This window comes from Alnus glutinosa, chromosome 4 (genome assembly GCF_958979055.1).
Source record: "Alnus glutinosa chromosome 4, dhAlnGlut1.1, whole genome shotgun sequence".
NCBI classification, from domain to species: domain Eukaryota; kingdom Viridiplantae; phylum Streptophyta; class Magnoliopsida; order Fagales; family Betulaceae; genus Alnus; species Alnus glutinosa.
This window is the reverse complement of record NC_084889.1, coordinates 14,273,408-14,289,472: the sequence shown is the minus strand read 5'-3', so window position 1 is coordinate 14,289,472 and position 16,065 is coordinate 14,273,408. Positions and strand designations below refer to the sequence as shown.

Sequence of the window (16,065 nt, the reverse complement as noted above, 5' to 3'; positions counted from 1 at the left end):
TTTGAAAGCATTTAATATGTATTTTCAATCTAAACTAACAATACAAAGCCACCAGATATCATACTTTCATTTAGGAGTAGTATTCCTAGCATATTGGAGGACTAAAGTCGTACATAAATGTGGTTTTAAAATGTATTAATTATAAGTAATTATAGATTCGACTTCTAATTAATTCCATGTGTTCTGCTAGTATACAATATCTGTTCGGAATATAACGTTGGTAGTTTCTTCAATGCTTTTCACCAAATCACAATGGCATCACAACACTAAAACGATATTCCAACAGCAGCAGAATCCACTAGTCAAAATTTGATGTTCCTAAAAATCGCACATTTTCCAAATAGCAGAGGCCCATTAACTGATCATGGTGTTTACAGGTACTAATATGTTTGAAACAAGCTCCTTTCAAATTAACTTGCGCCTGAAGCATAAGAAATATAGTTGTTCGTTTGGGACGAATGCTCTATACCATGGCACATATTTTGGTCAAACGCTTTAACGAATCATGAGTAATTCTATCTAAATATTGTGGGGGTATAGTAGCAACAACTTAATTACACATTCTTCAAAATATTGGTTATTATTGGAGATAATCATGACATTACAATAGTACACCAACAACTTGACACTTCAACCACATAGGTGAAAATCTAATCTGTAAATCTACATCCTTTTAACATATACAATAGTTTTGTTAGCTGTAATTTTGGGATTTGTTTATTAATATTTGTGAAGATTCATTGTATTAAACATCTATGTTGACAAATTGAATATGAAATTCTCTTAATAAGAAGTGATAAACCCATTAAAACAATTTTTCGTTTACAAATTGACTATGAAATTCTCTGAACAAGAAGTGATAAACCCATAAAAACAATTTTTCGTTTCCTGTCATATTTATTTTCACATGGTATCAGAGCAATGAAAGATCTATCTCACAAAACCCGATGGCAGATACAGAAGGTTCCAATGTTGATGACCAAGTATTGAACAACGATCCTAATAATCTCTTCTTTGTTCATCACTCTGACTATCCCATCGCAGCCCTTGACTCTCCATTTCTTACATGAGACAATTTCAGCACATGGCTTCGCGCCATGACAATAGTGCTCCGTGCAAAGAATAAGTCTAATTTCGTTAATGGTTCCATCGAACGACCAATTAATGTCAAAGAGCTGCAACAATTGCATAGATGCAACGATTTGGTGAGTTCATGGATCCTCAATTTGACAGACAGCGAAATTTGGGCAAGCATATTTTACGCTGAGATTGCTAAGGAATATGAATTTTGTAATGGGATTACAGGACATCATCTTAAGGATATTATTAGCGTAATAGTTGATCGATTGACAAGGACCACCCACTTCATTCCAATGACAGTTAAGGATCTGATGGATAAGCAAGTAGGATTGTATACTTAGAACATATTACGACTGGAAGGGGTGGCGACCGCCACTGTGTCAAATTGTGATTATAGAGTTACTATTAAGATTCTGGCAAAGTTTGCAGCAGATGGGCGTGCAGATGAACAGGATAAGAGCCATGGGCTACTATTATACAAGTTAACCTTATGGTTAAAGATATTTACTTTTATATTTTGCCTTGGATCCAATGGTTTTATAGGTGATCAGCGCACCATAAACGGATGGGATTCACAACTACGGCATCGTTAGTGTTGTGGATCACCTAGGGTTTAAATCCAGTCATGCCACTAATGATGATGGTATGTGGCTTCGGGTCAACCCGCTTCACCCGCCAACCGATTAAGTGTCAACCCGAACAAGACCCATTTAGTTAAATGGGTCAAACCCTTCAACCTTGACATGGCTCGCGAATGACCCGACACGACCCAGTTTAACCTATTTAACATGTTTTACCTAACCTAACACGACCAGGTTAACTCATTTTCGATCCAAACATGACCTGTTTGACCCGTTTCTACCTGTATTTATTATATTAAAAATACCTATAATTTCATAAACGAGTCAAGCAAGTTGACCTATGATTGACCTGCTGATTAAATGGGTTAAGCAAGTTGACCCATTTATGACCCGAACCCGTGTATACCAAACCCTAACCCTCTAATGTCGTGTCGGGTTCATGTTGGATTTACGGGTCTTATCATAATTTGCCAACCCTAGTTGTACTATAGGACCCTCAGGCGCCAACCATGTAAAGGATTTAGTATTACGGGTAGACCATATGCATGTTTAACATATGGCTTGTAGACTTAATTTATCATGTACTATATCTATAATGCATTACCATGACATTCCTTTTATTCAACAGAGGACTTCATTTTATATTATTGCTTGTGATTTATAAAAAACTTTTGCTAAATAACTAAGTTCCACTACATGATAACTTGTACACCCTGTGTGTTATTACTCATTAAGTCGGGGGCTTACACTTATATCTTTTTCACGTTTAAAATATGTATTGATTTATTGTTGGACTACTTTTAGATGTCATATTCAAGAAGGACCTCGAGGTAGTTATGGCCGTTTGGAGTAATGATAATGATCTTGTCAATGCTTGATGACTTATTGCAGAATTTTGAAGGCCGCTCATGGTAATTAGTAATTTTAGATGATGTTTCAAACTTAGCGTTTGTGACAAGTTTGTGTATTAAGGTTTAGTTTGGATCTTTTATAACAATGGTATGTGTAGTATAATTTCAATCAATGTGGTGATTCTTAATAGATGCTCTGGTTGTAATAATTAATGTTAATAAAATGATAGAAAATCATATGTTTTCAGTACTTAGTATTCCGTTTCTGAGAAGTAGATATCCCTTGATCTTATTCCTTGTAAATTTTGTCTAGGAGGAAAACTGAAAGGTTAATTACCAGTTAATTAATCTCTTGGGGCATTACATATGGCAGCCTCTATACCTTCAAACCCCTTCTGCACATCTCTTCACCATTCACATTGCTGAGAATCCGATGTTTCATGAGCACACAAAACACATTGAGCTTGATTGTCATTTCAATCCCAAGAAAATTTACTCCAAATTGATTTCTCCTTGTTACATTCGATCCACTCAACAAATCAGATTGTGATAACCAAATGGCCATTCACAATGCCGAGAATCCAATGTTTCATGATCACACAAAACACATTGAGCTTGATTGTCATTTCAATCCCGAGAAAATTTACTCCAAATTGATTTCTCCTTGTTACATTCGATCCACTCAACAAGTCGGTGACATTTTTACAAAGAATAATGCTATTTAGTAGACTGTTATACAGCTGATATATAACTTGATGATGTGGCAGTGAAAATCATATAACAATTTACCCTTTAAGTAAGCATTCACGTTTTGCTTGCTGATGAGATAATGAAACCAATCCTTACCCAAAGGTTTTGTAAAAGGACATTTGAATACCACACAAAAATTAAATCACTCTATTGTTTCCTGTATTGGAGGATTAGAACGAATCTTATCTGGCCTGGGTATTAGCAATGAGAATATAAAAGGAAGACTTTACTGTCAACATATCCAATCATATTTCATGCCAGCATATTTTCATAAAACACTTTCTGCCTGTGCTTTCACTTCCTATTTCCTAACTAAAGTTCACAGATGCCTCCCATCCTTAGAAGAACAGTATTAAAGGCTCTTGGAGAGAGGCAAAAAAAGAATGACATAGACCTATACAGCTTCTGAGGAGATACTAACGGTTGAGAAGAACATGATGATGCATATTGGTTACAAAACTTTCCTAACACGCTTTAATTTTTATACACAAGCATTAATTTACAAGAGATATCATGGTAGATATTTTGCAAGACACTCTTTCAATTTTTGCAAAGTTACAGGCTTTGGCACGAATGAGTCCATTCCATTTGCCAAACACTCATCTGTACTCTCTGCCAATGCATTTGCTGTCATCTGCATTTCTACCAATTGATGAGTTAGTGGATGCTTCACACACACACGTGTATATATATATATATATATATATATATATATATATATATATATATGTGCATGCTATGTACGTAATTTAAACAATGAAAATGCTGATGGTGATGGTTATTAAAAAATCTAACAAATAACATAAGCGTCTACATCAGAAGTTGCAGAGGGTGAAGATCATTGAATAGAAAGATAATTCCTTTGAGAAGTCAATCCGTTTGTCAAATGTAAAAATTATAACTTCTTTATTATTTGGTGTGTGGTAGAACTATGCTTAGAAAGGATCACTCACTGCAGAAATTTTATTCATCAAATTAGAAAACAACGGTTGATCAATTCAAGCCAATCAATGCCACTATATAAGCAGATGCAAAGAGGATAACATCGATAGTATCAGCGAAACTCAGCTAGCATACAAACCATGTAGGTGAGTTTTTGTTATATATATTACCAAAGATTAGAAGACCTAGAAAAGATAAAATACTATAGTACCAATTTACGGGGCAAATAAGATTTGAGGTGCTCACCGCTATGATAGGCATCCGCTTTGCAGATGGTGTAGAACCCAGACCATTTTGTAATGAATCCGGAAACACAGCTTGTTCGATTCCTGCCTTCACTGCAGCATCCCAATTACCAGTTTCCTCAAAAGAACGAATTAGTCTTGTAGCTTGAAGGCCATCCATAACTGGCATGCAAACATCCTGAAAAAATTCATATATTACACAATTACCAAAAATTAAAAATTCTTGTGCCCAATACAAACCAACTAGGCCTTTAGCATTACAACTAATTTTCAGTTTCCTGTATTTCAGTTGAGCTGTACCGTCTATGTTTATGATGGTGCATAGTTGTCATTCCATTGTATAACAGCAAAGATGCATGTCTTCAAGAAAAAGCCCCACCCTTCTAGCAGCATGTTTACAGTTGCTTTGAGGCACTCAAAATATATAGAGAATCTACCAATCTAACCCTGTTTGATTAAGGAAAATTTTTGGATGTCCCATGTCATATGTTTTAAAATATCTGCAAAAGTTAAAATTAGGCACAAAGAAGTGGCAGTAGTTCTATAATAGTTGGTAACTAGGGCATTTCGTGTGGCCAGCACACTTGGCTATTGTTTGGACCCATCACATGTTTTCCATTCAAATGTGTGTAGTTCTCACTGTATCTTTTAAAGTTTTAGAATGGAAAGCCTTGAAAGAAATATACTCATGTTTGTTATCACAGAGGCATACACCTATTTCGCTAGTTCCTATTTTGATATCAGACTAAAGATTTGAGTTTCTAGAATCAGGATAAAGAGGGGAAGCAAGAGATTCTTAGGGCCAGTTTGGGAAGACTTGAGCCTTTTTAAGAGCAACGACCTTGCTGAGAAGCTGCAAGTATGTTGGAAAGCAACTTTTGGCTGCTTCTCAAAGCTACCTTAAAAAACTGTCCTTTTACAAAACCAACAAAGCACCTTTCAGTTACCAAACAACTTGTAGGCAAATTATATTTTTCAAAGGCTACAGATAGAGAGTGGCAAGGATGGATATGTGTGTGTCTGTTTGTGTCCTGAAACATGACTGACACCAAGTCAAATGAATGCAACTGTAACAAGAAAATTGGGATTCAAGAAAGTACCATGAAAATGAGATCATAATTATGATGCTGAACTGCACACACAGCTTCAACTTCATTATTCACAACATCTATGCTATGGCCTAACAGCTTCATCATTGACTGTGTCACCATTACGATGGTCTTGTTATCTTCAACGAGAAGGATCTTAGGTTTTATTGTTGATTTGGGTACTCCCGTACTGCTGCTAGAAACGCACTGGGAACTTATGTCAGATTTCTCCTGCCTCTGACAAGTTCCTTGGGGTTCTCTTGTCTTTGCCGCTACGACGACTTCTCTGTTTGCTTCTTTGTGATGTGTGGAATCTATAATAGGATTTTGGAACTGAGAATTTGTGTCATCTTGACATAGTTTGCCTCTACAAACTGTATCTTGGTTACCAGGGTCTGGGCTATGGCTTGATGAACTCTCTGGTTGATGTAGTGTCTCTGCATCATCAACCACAGAACAGGCCTCCTCAACTGAAGTTGTCTCCTTTGATCTGACACTATTAGATGGAAATGAATAAGAATTGTCTGAGAACCCATTGAGTTTATGTGACCTAGTATACCCTGTCAATGGACAGCTGTGCTGTCCATAATTGTTCATTGTTTCCTTACTTTTCAGCCCACGATTCTTTCCTTATTTCTCCATCTCTAATTTTGTATAGTTGGCATATATATATTTGACCGAATATAGTTTATATGTATAGGGCTAGAATCATGCGGGACTTTATTTTCTTTATAATAGACAGAACTCAAGGCTAAAGGTAGCCATTCACATAATATTTTGTCATCGTATCAGAGCCCAATTGCTAAATTTTTCCTTCTGAATTTTTTTTCTTCTCGGTTCTCGGTTTCTGGTCTTTCGCTAGTCTGGGTACTCACCGCACAGTGGTCTGTCACTCTCGGCACAATTTTCTCGGCCTCAGTCTCTCGGAACAGTTTTCTGCAGCTTGTGTTGGTGTTTTCGGCAGTCTTTGTTTGATTCTCGGTGGTTTTCTCAGCACTTCTCTGGGCAACAGTGCGGTTTGTCCCTCTCAGTGGATTTCTCGAGTTCTCTTTCTTCCCTATGGATTCAGCTCCTGTGTGTGTTAAGTTTACCGGCACCAATTATGCTACCTGGGCATTTCAGTTTGAGTTCTTTCTCAAGGGCAAAGCGCTTTGGGGTCATATTGATGGCACGGATGTTGACTCATCGTCCACTTCTGAAAAATCTAAGGCTGACGGGTCTTCTCCGTCCTGGGCTGTGCTTGATGCACGTATCATGTCCTGGCTTCTTGGTTCAGTGGAGTCTCATATTGTCACTCACTTGCGGCCTCATCGCTCTGCTCAAGCCATGTGGGCTTATTTGAAGAAGGTTTATCATCAAGATAATGATGCTCGTCGCTTTCAGTTAGAACATGCAATTGCCATGTTTCAGCATAATAGTCTTTCCATCCAAGACTATTACTCGGGTTTTTTGACTCTTTGGCACGAATGTGCTGCCTTAGTTACCGAGGAAGTTCCTGCTGCTGCTCTTTTTGCTATTCAAACTCTTCACGCCACTACCCAGCGTGATCAGTTTCTTATGAAACTTCGCCCAGAATATGAATCTGTTCGCTCCTCTTTACTGAATCGCTCTCCGGTTCCCTCTCTTGATGTTTGTTTTGGTGAGTTACTTCGCGAAGAACAATGTCTTAGTACTCAAGCTATTTTGGAGCAATCTCATGACAGTTCTGGGGCTACAACTGTGGCCTTCTCTGCCCAAGGCCGTGGACCGCCTATGCATTCTTGGACCTTGCAATGTTTCTGCTGCAAGGAATCTGGGCATATTGCTGTTAATTGTCCTAAAACATTCTGCTCTTATTGCAAGAAGAAGGGTCGCATTATCAAAGAATGTCGTATTCGTCCCTCAAATCGTCCAGCCCAAGCATTTTAGACTTCAGTTCTTGCCACGACTACTGCTGCTCCTGCCACCCTTCCTGCACCAGATTATTGCACTCCAGCAATGGTGCAACAGATTCTGATTTCAGCCTTATCAGCAATGGGGTTTCAAGGTAAACATTCCCCTAAACTCTGGTATGTGGACTCGGCAGCTTCTAATCACATGACTCCTACTCACACCGCTTTGCGTCATGTTCGGCCCTATGCTGGTACATCTATTATTTAGACTGCCAATAGCTGCTGTCGGAGATGCCTCTTCTACACTCACTGATGTGTTTCTTGCTCCTCAGCTTTCCACAAATCTTATTTCGGTTGGCCAATTAGTTGAAAACAATTGTGATGTTAAATTTTCTGGTGATAGTTGTATTGTGCAGGACCAGGTAACGGGGGAGCAGATCGCGAAGGGACCTAAAGTGGGGCGCTTGTTTCCACTATTTTTACCTGTTCCAGTTTCTTCTCCAGTTTCTTCTATTAAGTCTTTTGCTTGTAATAATGTTTCCGATCTTAGTAGGGTGTGGCATCGTCGTTTGGGCCATCCCAATACTCAGATTTTATCTCATGTATTGAACTCTAGTTTACTTGGTAATAAAAACAGTTCTTCTTTCTCTCTTAAGTGTGTTTCTTGCAAACTTGGTAAAAGCAAAATTCTTCCCTTTCCTTTGCATGCTAGTCGGGCATCTCACTGCTTTGACCTTATCCATAGTGATGTTTGGGGTCCTTCCCCAGTGAGTTTACATGAAAAATTTAAATACTATGTGACTTTCATTGATGATCATAGCAGATTTACTTGGGTCTACTTTCTTCGCTCTAAATCTGAGGTCTTTCGTATTTTCACTGAGTTTTTTGCGTATGTTACCAATCAATTTTCTTCTTCTATTAAGACATTACGCACCGATTCCGGTGGTGAATATTTGTCTACTGAGTTTCAGTCTTTCTTGGCGTCTAAGGGTATTCTTCATCAACGTTCATGTCCCTCTACTCCTCAACAAAATGGAGTAGCTGAACGCAAAAATCGTCATCTCCTTGATGTGGTACGTACTCTCTTGTTAGAATCTTCTGTTCCGTCCATGTTTTGGGTAGAGGCTATGAAAACTGCTACTCACTTGATATTCCGTTTACCTTCTCAAGTCCTACATATGGAGTCTCCCTATTTCCGCTTATTTGCTAAGCAACCTAGTTATGATAACCTTCGTACTTTTGGTTGTGTATGCTTTGTTCATTTACCTCCTTATGAGCGACATAAATTATCTGCTCAATCCGTCTGTTGTGCTTTCTTGGGATATAATGTGTGTCAAAAGGGATTTGTTTGCTATGATCCTATCTTACATCGTACTCGCATTTCTAGGAATGTTATTTTCTTTGAAAACCAACATTTCTTTCCTTTGTCCTCTCTGCCATCATCTTCTACTATGGTTCTCCCCTCCTTTGAGAAGCGGCTCTCAGATCTTCCTCCCGTCAGTTCTCGATTCAAACCAGGTATTGTGTATACAAGACGCTCCCGCCCACAACCTCTTCCGGTAGCTCACCCGGTATCTGATCCTACCGCGCTCCAGATTCAGTCTGTGGCAACACCTCCTATGCCTTTGGTTCGTCGCTCTTCTCGAGTGTCTGTCCCTCCGGATAGGTATGGCTTTTCTTCTTCCAGTGCTGAAAATTCTATTTCAGCCCTTACTGCTACATTGGCCAATTTTGATATTCCCAACTGTTACTCACATGCTGCCAAGCATGATTGTTGGCGACAAGCTATGCAGGAAGAAATTGCAGCTCTAGAGGCCAATCACACCTGGGACATTGAGCCCTGTCCTCCTACTGTTGTGCCTCTGGGATGCAAATGGGTTTACTCAGTCAAAGTTCGATCTGATGGAAGTTTGGACCATTACAAGGCTCGGCTTGTTGCTCTTGGAAATAATCAGGAGTATGGTGTCAATTATGAAGAGACTTTTGCTCCAGTGGCTAAAATGACAACTGTTCGTATGATTCTCGCCCTTGCTGCTTCCAATGATTGGCCCCTACATCAGATGGATGTTAAGAATGCTTTTCTCCATGGGGATCTGAAAGAGTGTATTTACATGAAGCCACCTCCAGGCTTGTTTTTATCTCCGACTTCACATGTGTGTAAGCTTCGTCGCTCCCTTTATGGTCTCAAACAGGCTCCGAGGGCCTGGTTTGATAAATTTCGCACCACTTTATTACAATTTTCATTCAAGCAGAGCAAGTATGACACCTCTTTGTTTCTTCGGAAATCTGACATGGGTATTGTTCTTCTATTGGTTTATGGGTGGTGGTGCCACTTACCTACGGTGGAATACGGTGGAGTAATAGGAATGACGTGTATGGTGAAGTTGAAAGTGCAGAAGCTTCTAGTAGAATAGTGAGCTGGCTTTTTTCCTTTGCGTTTTGGGTATTTCAGCAATCGTTTTAATTGTTTTCTTGCATGTTTCGGTTATGAGCGTTTGATACCTTGTATAGCATTTGTCCAGCTGTAGACCGTTTTATTATTTGCCTTGCTGTTAGGACAGCTGCATTTTTTTGGTTGAGGATAGATTCTCGGTTGATGCTTTTCCAGTGGGTATTTAAGAAGAGAGCTTTGAGGAGAAATGTAAGAAAAGAAATAGTGAACAATGTTATTTTATGAGAGATTGGGCCTCTTTCAAGTGCCCGTAGCTATCAATAGTGACTATCCAAGAGCATTTTCTTCATCTCCTTCCCAAAAATCACTTCATTTCCTTCCTATTGAGCTGTTATTTTCGCCATTTGAGGTCTTTAACCTTACAAATTAAGTTGTCCCACTTGAAGTTCAGACAAAGACATGTAAAGTCTAGTCCGCGCTAAGGTACTTAGTACTTACTGCTATAACGTGAATGATTTTAAAAGTTTTACAAAAAATAGAGTGGGGAAAAACATGTAGGTGCACCTTATTAGGTAATATAGTTTACTGACAAGATTGCCTGCAGTAAATTTGTAGCTTTTTGAAAAAAGAACAATATAGAAAACGTGGATCTCTTTGACAATGCAGCAGGAAAACTCATCTAAGTTCTCACCTCTATAGGAACATCATCTGCTACATGTCCTTCCAAGGTCAAAATTTTCTGCAATGATGCTGCAGCAGTCTGAAGCACATGCTTTACTACCTGTCTAGGCCGAAATTTTGTAGCTTCCAACTTCATAACTCCTAAAGAAAAAGGAAAACAGATAGGAATAAAATCATCATATTGGGGGAGTGCATCCATCAAGGAGAAAGAACTTCTATGCATAGAATGCAAAAATATGCATGTGTTTTGGCACCTTCCGGTGCCCATAATATGAATGTACATCTTCGCAAACACATATATTACATACATATCGATAAATTTAGATATATGGATCGAATTCAAGTTACATGTAATTTGTTTTCAATATTGCACCATTCAAAAACTTTCCATTGGACGAGTATTTTATTAACATACCTAGTGTTGGATTAGATGCTCTCCGTAGAATATTATTGCTTGCCAAATATTAAGAGAATTAGAGATTAAGAATTATTTCATCTATAAAATGTTCACAATTTTATTTTTTTCATTTTAAGTCAATGTTGACCCATCACATCCTAGGGTTGAAAAATATGCAAAAACAGATGAATTGATGTATTTAAAACTAAATTACATTTATTGACATGAAAGTTGACTAAAAGTTATTGAGTGGTGTAATACTAACAAAAAGTCAAACTAGGTATACCTTAAATCTAACCCTATATATGTGTTTGCATGTGTGTGCGCGCGGCAATGCAGTTTAAACAAATCCTCTTTTTACAGAACCTAATTAGTTAAAGGTAGTCAATTTCCACTTAAAATACATTCGTTGTGTTTGCTAACTGATGAATTTAGGCTTAGGAAATGAATTTTTAAGCCCCTTTAGTAGTGATAAAACATATACCCCACAAGTCGATCTTAGACGGTTAAGATCTTTTTCATTATCTGTAACTAGTCATTTCGCAATCTCTGTTGGAATGAGACCAAAACCAGAATATCTTTCATAGAGAATCTAGCTTTAACCCATAACAAGCAGTTGAAAAATTATTTGTTTTAAATAGATAAAATTGACAACCTGACTAGCACGCAAAACCTGATTATCTAATAAGATATATATCAGTATGAAGTTATTGTTAAAGATACTGAAGTAAGAGTATAGATTTTAAAACGTATAACGTGTATACAATACGAACATGCACTGGAGTGAAAATGAGAAGGGATGAACTTCAAACCTGACTCAACCTTCGAAAGGTCAAGGATTTCATTTATAAGTTGAAGAACTAAATCTCCAGAAGATAGCATCCAATCCAACAGTTGCCGTTGCTCCTGATCAACTCTTGTGGTGGAAAGAATCTCAGCCATGCTAACAACTCCAGATAGAGGAGATCTTATCTCATGGGACATTGTAGCTAGCATTTGTTTTGCTCGCATTGTCTCCTCTGCAAGAGAATTAAAAATAAAATAAATAAATTTCAGAGTAAACTTTGCTTCTCCAGAAGCACACCGAAGTGAAATTCACGACTACATATACTTCACCAAGCATTTGAACCTGTTATATGAATTGTTTTGTTCAGTTCTGTTTCCTTGGCCTTTTGTACTGCTATTTCCTCTCGAAGTTTTGCCATCCTCTCTCGTTTTCTTACCTGTTGTGCATCAGGAACATAAGTAGCATTAGTTATGTTAACAAGAGAGACTTAAAGAGTGACAACTAAAAACGAAGAAAGTTACCTGATCAGTTACATCCATTCCCATAGAATTTATACCAATTGTCTCCCCTGCCTTGCTAAAGACGGGTTCCACGTATATCAGAAATGTCTTTGACCCAAATAATTCCGTCTCAAATGTAATTTCCCTCTTTGCTGGTAATCCTTTTTCCAGTACTTCTCTCTTGAAATCTTGAGATTCTTTAACACCAGCTCCAGTAAAAATTTCAACATCTGCTCTTCCAATAATGTCCTGGGAAGAAAAAAAGAAAAAAAAACTTAAAATTCAGGTACTTCAGTGGCATTTGACAGAGAAACAAAAGAAATTATATGAAGGAAAAACTCTATCAAAAGATGAATTACCTGCTCAGGTTTCAAGTGGAAACTTGAATAAAAGATGTAACTTGTAAAAAGGAATAAAACTATAAAGCAATCTCATCAAACCTTGAATAAGAACATCAGTTGCAATTACTTACGTCCTCATGCAAACTTGGAAACTGATTATAGATAAAGCGATAGCGCAACTCTTTATCCTGAAAGAAATTGTCATCAAAGAATCATTCCCATAATGGCTAAAAGATTGAAAGAAATCTATGGTAGTGGAAATAAAAGCATAAAGGACTAGTGTATACAATATGTATATACTTATATATGTTATATGTATATGTATATGTATCTAAATAAATATATAAAAGAAATTTATGGAGAAGTTATACAGTAGATCAAAGTTACAACATGAAAAGTTATCTTATCATTTATCGCCAAGTGAAAGCTCATTATTCAAAAACTACAGGTTTCTGAAGGAATATTTCCACCTTCACTGGCAGTCACCGGCATCACAAGAGTGAATGAAGGAATTTATTCAAACTGCTCATTAATTACCCTCATTCTCATAGAAGTTCCACCGTTTACCCAAAAAATTAAGAAAAGGAAGATCCACTCCCTAGATCTCTGATAAATGCATTTATGCATATAGAAGAATACCTGTAATCTAATTTCAAGAGTAGCATAATTCAGATTGAAGGGGAACCTAAAAGGAAGTGGGTAAGTTCTGTGAGAAACAATAATATAGCTGTGAACAACAAATGACACAGCCTCATATGAGCAGAAAGATTACAAAAGATCTTTTTGAACCCAAATAAGATCTTACCATGATGACTTGAGTAGTATCATAGCAGTTACTAATTACCAATACATTAGTGTATCTATTACTATTGAATGTTTCATGGGGTTCCTCCTTGTTCCTCCTTGAAGGAAGAGTTCAAAAAAGGATGTTGTAAAAGAAAATAAATATCAACAGGTACATCTTGCTTTTTATTCTTGTAAGAACATGACGCCAAGCTATTAGAAAAATGATAAATTCCTAAAGCCTGGAAAAAAAAAAAAATTGTTTACAGAAAAAAATTATCTTCAGTTATCAACTCAAGTAAAAAATTGATTCTTGATTTTTGCAATCAGCTGGGCTAAGCCCGTGACTGTGAGTCACAACAATATATATCTACAATTTCAGATGTTATAGTGCTTAAAATCCCTGCTAGCAAGCAATCAATAACTGAGTATGAAAGATCCTAGTACCACAACGGAAGATAATCTTGAAAAGTTGTTGCAAACAGAGCATTTACATTATATATGCCAAATTTACCTGATGGCCAATGACAACGGGGGCATTTTGAAGTACAAAATGCAAGAAATTATGAGTATGCTGCATTATATCTTGTGCAACATTTCAAATCCAGGAGATAGAGTTAATAGAGTTAATACAACATTATATCTTGTGCAACATTATGAGTATGCTGCAGTTTTATTTGGCCACAAGTTCCCGATCAGGTCACCAACTGCATAAGAAACAATATAATTCGGAGTGAATTTTGTTTGTTGGTACTGAAAAAAATAAAAAATAAATAAATAAAGCAAAAGCAAATTAAACCTGAGTAAGTATATGAGTAGGCGATTTCTTTTGGATGAGCCATGCACATTTGGTCATAATATTATGAAAGCAACAAAGATGCCTAGAACTAACAAGTAATGGCTTAATTTCAGGAGTAAATTAAAGATAAGATGACTTTACTGAGAAATTAGAAGTAAAACATGGTTTTTGAGATTTCTAAATTTGTTCTCTTCTGATGCCATTGGCAAATATAAGATAGGTCTGACATTATCTATAATCTCATTTGCTAAACAACTCTTTTGTTTCAGATATTCAATTTGATGAATGCCAGTTTCCTAGCTAAAACGCAAGCCCCTATGACCCTTACTTCTCCAAAGTGAAGACCAGAATCCTTGATGTACAGAATACAATTTTTTATTTTTTATTTTGCCTTTTGATGAATAACGTACAATTTTGAATCTCCCAAAGAAACGCAGCAAAAAAAAAAATTGAGAAGAAAAATAGCACGTTCTTGGCCAACTTGAACAAGTTCTTCCACTGTGAAGGGGGAACATGATATCAGAAATAGCACAAGCTTTACAAAGCCATTGTCAGTGAACCCACCCCACATCCCACATCAACAATCAAATAGCTAAACTAATGGAAAAGGCAATAGTAAAATGAAAGCATATTTAAAGTATTGGCAATATCAAAGGTGATAGCATAGAGCTTCTAAACCCGTCTGGCCGTGCTACTTCACAATTGAGTATAAGCCGAATTTTGGCAGATAACCCAAGATTATAAACAAACAGAGATAACAGATTGGTTTTTTCTTTTTCTGGATAACAACAAGGGAAAAGGGGGAACGGAAGATAACAGATTGGTTACATGTAAAATCAACCAACTAAAACGCTGAGAAAGGCCTTGATTGTGTAATGAAAGTTGTGACGCAAAAAGAAATTAGCAGAAACAACAATTTTCCACATTCTTTATTTTTAAAAATAAAGTGAAAAGTTGTGATACATAACAACATTCAGCAGAAGATTGAACTAGCAAAAGGCGTTACTAACAAATTCTCAAACATTTTACACGCAAAAATAAGTTAATTCTGTCATTTTCAAAACAAAAATAAAATCTCGTACTGAGATTAAATTACGATTAACCAAAATGGATTCTGGGATCCATTACAGAGAAGCGAACCAAATTCTGCAATGAAACAAAATGATTAAACAAATTCTACAGAAGCAGTGAAATGGGAATTGAATTTGAGAAAATGAAGCCGAAATCCATTAACGAAACAAGTCAAAACACAAAGAAAAGCCGAAACTGGATTGAAGCGTGCATTTGGAGAAAGAAAACATACCAATATATAGAATTAAGCTTAAAGAGAGGCCCATCAAGAGGCAAACGTTTTGTGGATGAATAAAAGGCCACCCTCAGAAGAAGAAGAAGAATTGGGAGTGAGAATAGCGAAAGGCTTTCACTGTAGATCTGAGGAATCTCCGTAACTGTTCAGTCAACAGCCTTCAATGGCATTGAAAAAGGAAGAGAGCTAACTACCGAGGAGAGAGAATGTGAGGGAAAAGAAACACCAAAAAAATGTGGGAGAGAAGAGAAGCCCAAGACGCCATGTGAAATAGGAGGTAAAAGCCTCCCACAAATCATCCTAGTATTTATGTTCCTTTTTCAGTGCTTTTAGCTGCCTCTCTCTCTCTCTCTGGACAATGATTCGAGGAATCACAAAATTGGGGAATCGCAGAGGCAGAAACAAATTGAAAGGTTTGTTTTTATTTATTTTATTTTCTGAGTTTTAAATTGGGGACGCAGTTTTCCGTTGTTCCCCGCCATTTCCAACGTGACGTGGTGGGAAGGCGAGTGGTGCGACGCGCGGAAGGAGGGGACTGAGTTTGACATCGACACGTAATTATGCAATACCCATACCCGAATAGATAGAGATAGATCCCGAGTTCCGGACTCTTTTCTCGTTGCTTTGAGAATGCATGCACTAGACAGTATAGAGTTGAAGGAAGCAGAGGC

The 16,065-nt window shown here is 37.3% G+C and overlaps 1 protein-coding gene across 1 annotated transcript; it reads right to left on the bottom strand.

Annotated features, from left to right (window-relative positions):
* Positions 1-3,454: 3,454 nt before the first annotated feature.
* On the bottom strand, positions 3,455-15,773 carry LOC133866147 (histidine kinase 5-like). Its single transcript, XM_062302698.1, has 13 exons — positions 15,392-15,773; positions 13,804-13,996; positions 12,638-12,694; positions 12,187-12,414; positions 12,008-12,101; positions 11,691-11,897; positions 10,492-10,622; positions 10,391-10,398; positions 6,837-6,913; positions 6,413-6,609; positions 5,550-6,116; positions 4,451-4,627; positions 3,455-3,896 (listed from the first exon to the last, which is right to left on the bottom strand). Exons 2-13 carry the CDS (start codon positions 13,867-13,869, stop codon positions 3,774-3,776), a joined length of 1,932 nt encoding a protein of 643 aa, XP_062158682.1. The 5' UTR covers positions 13,870-13,996; positions 15,392-15,773; the 3' UTR covers positions 3,455-3,773.
* Between the last annotated feature and the right edge of the window lie 292 nt (positions 15,774-16,065).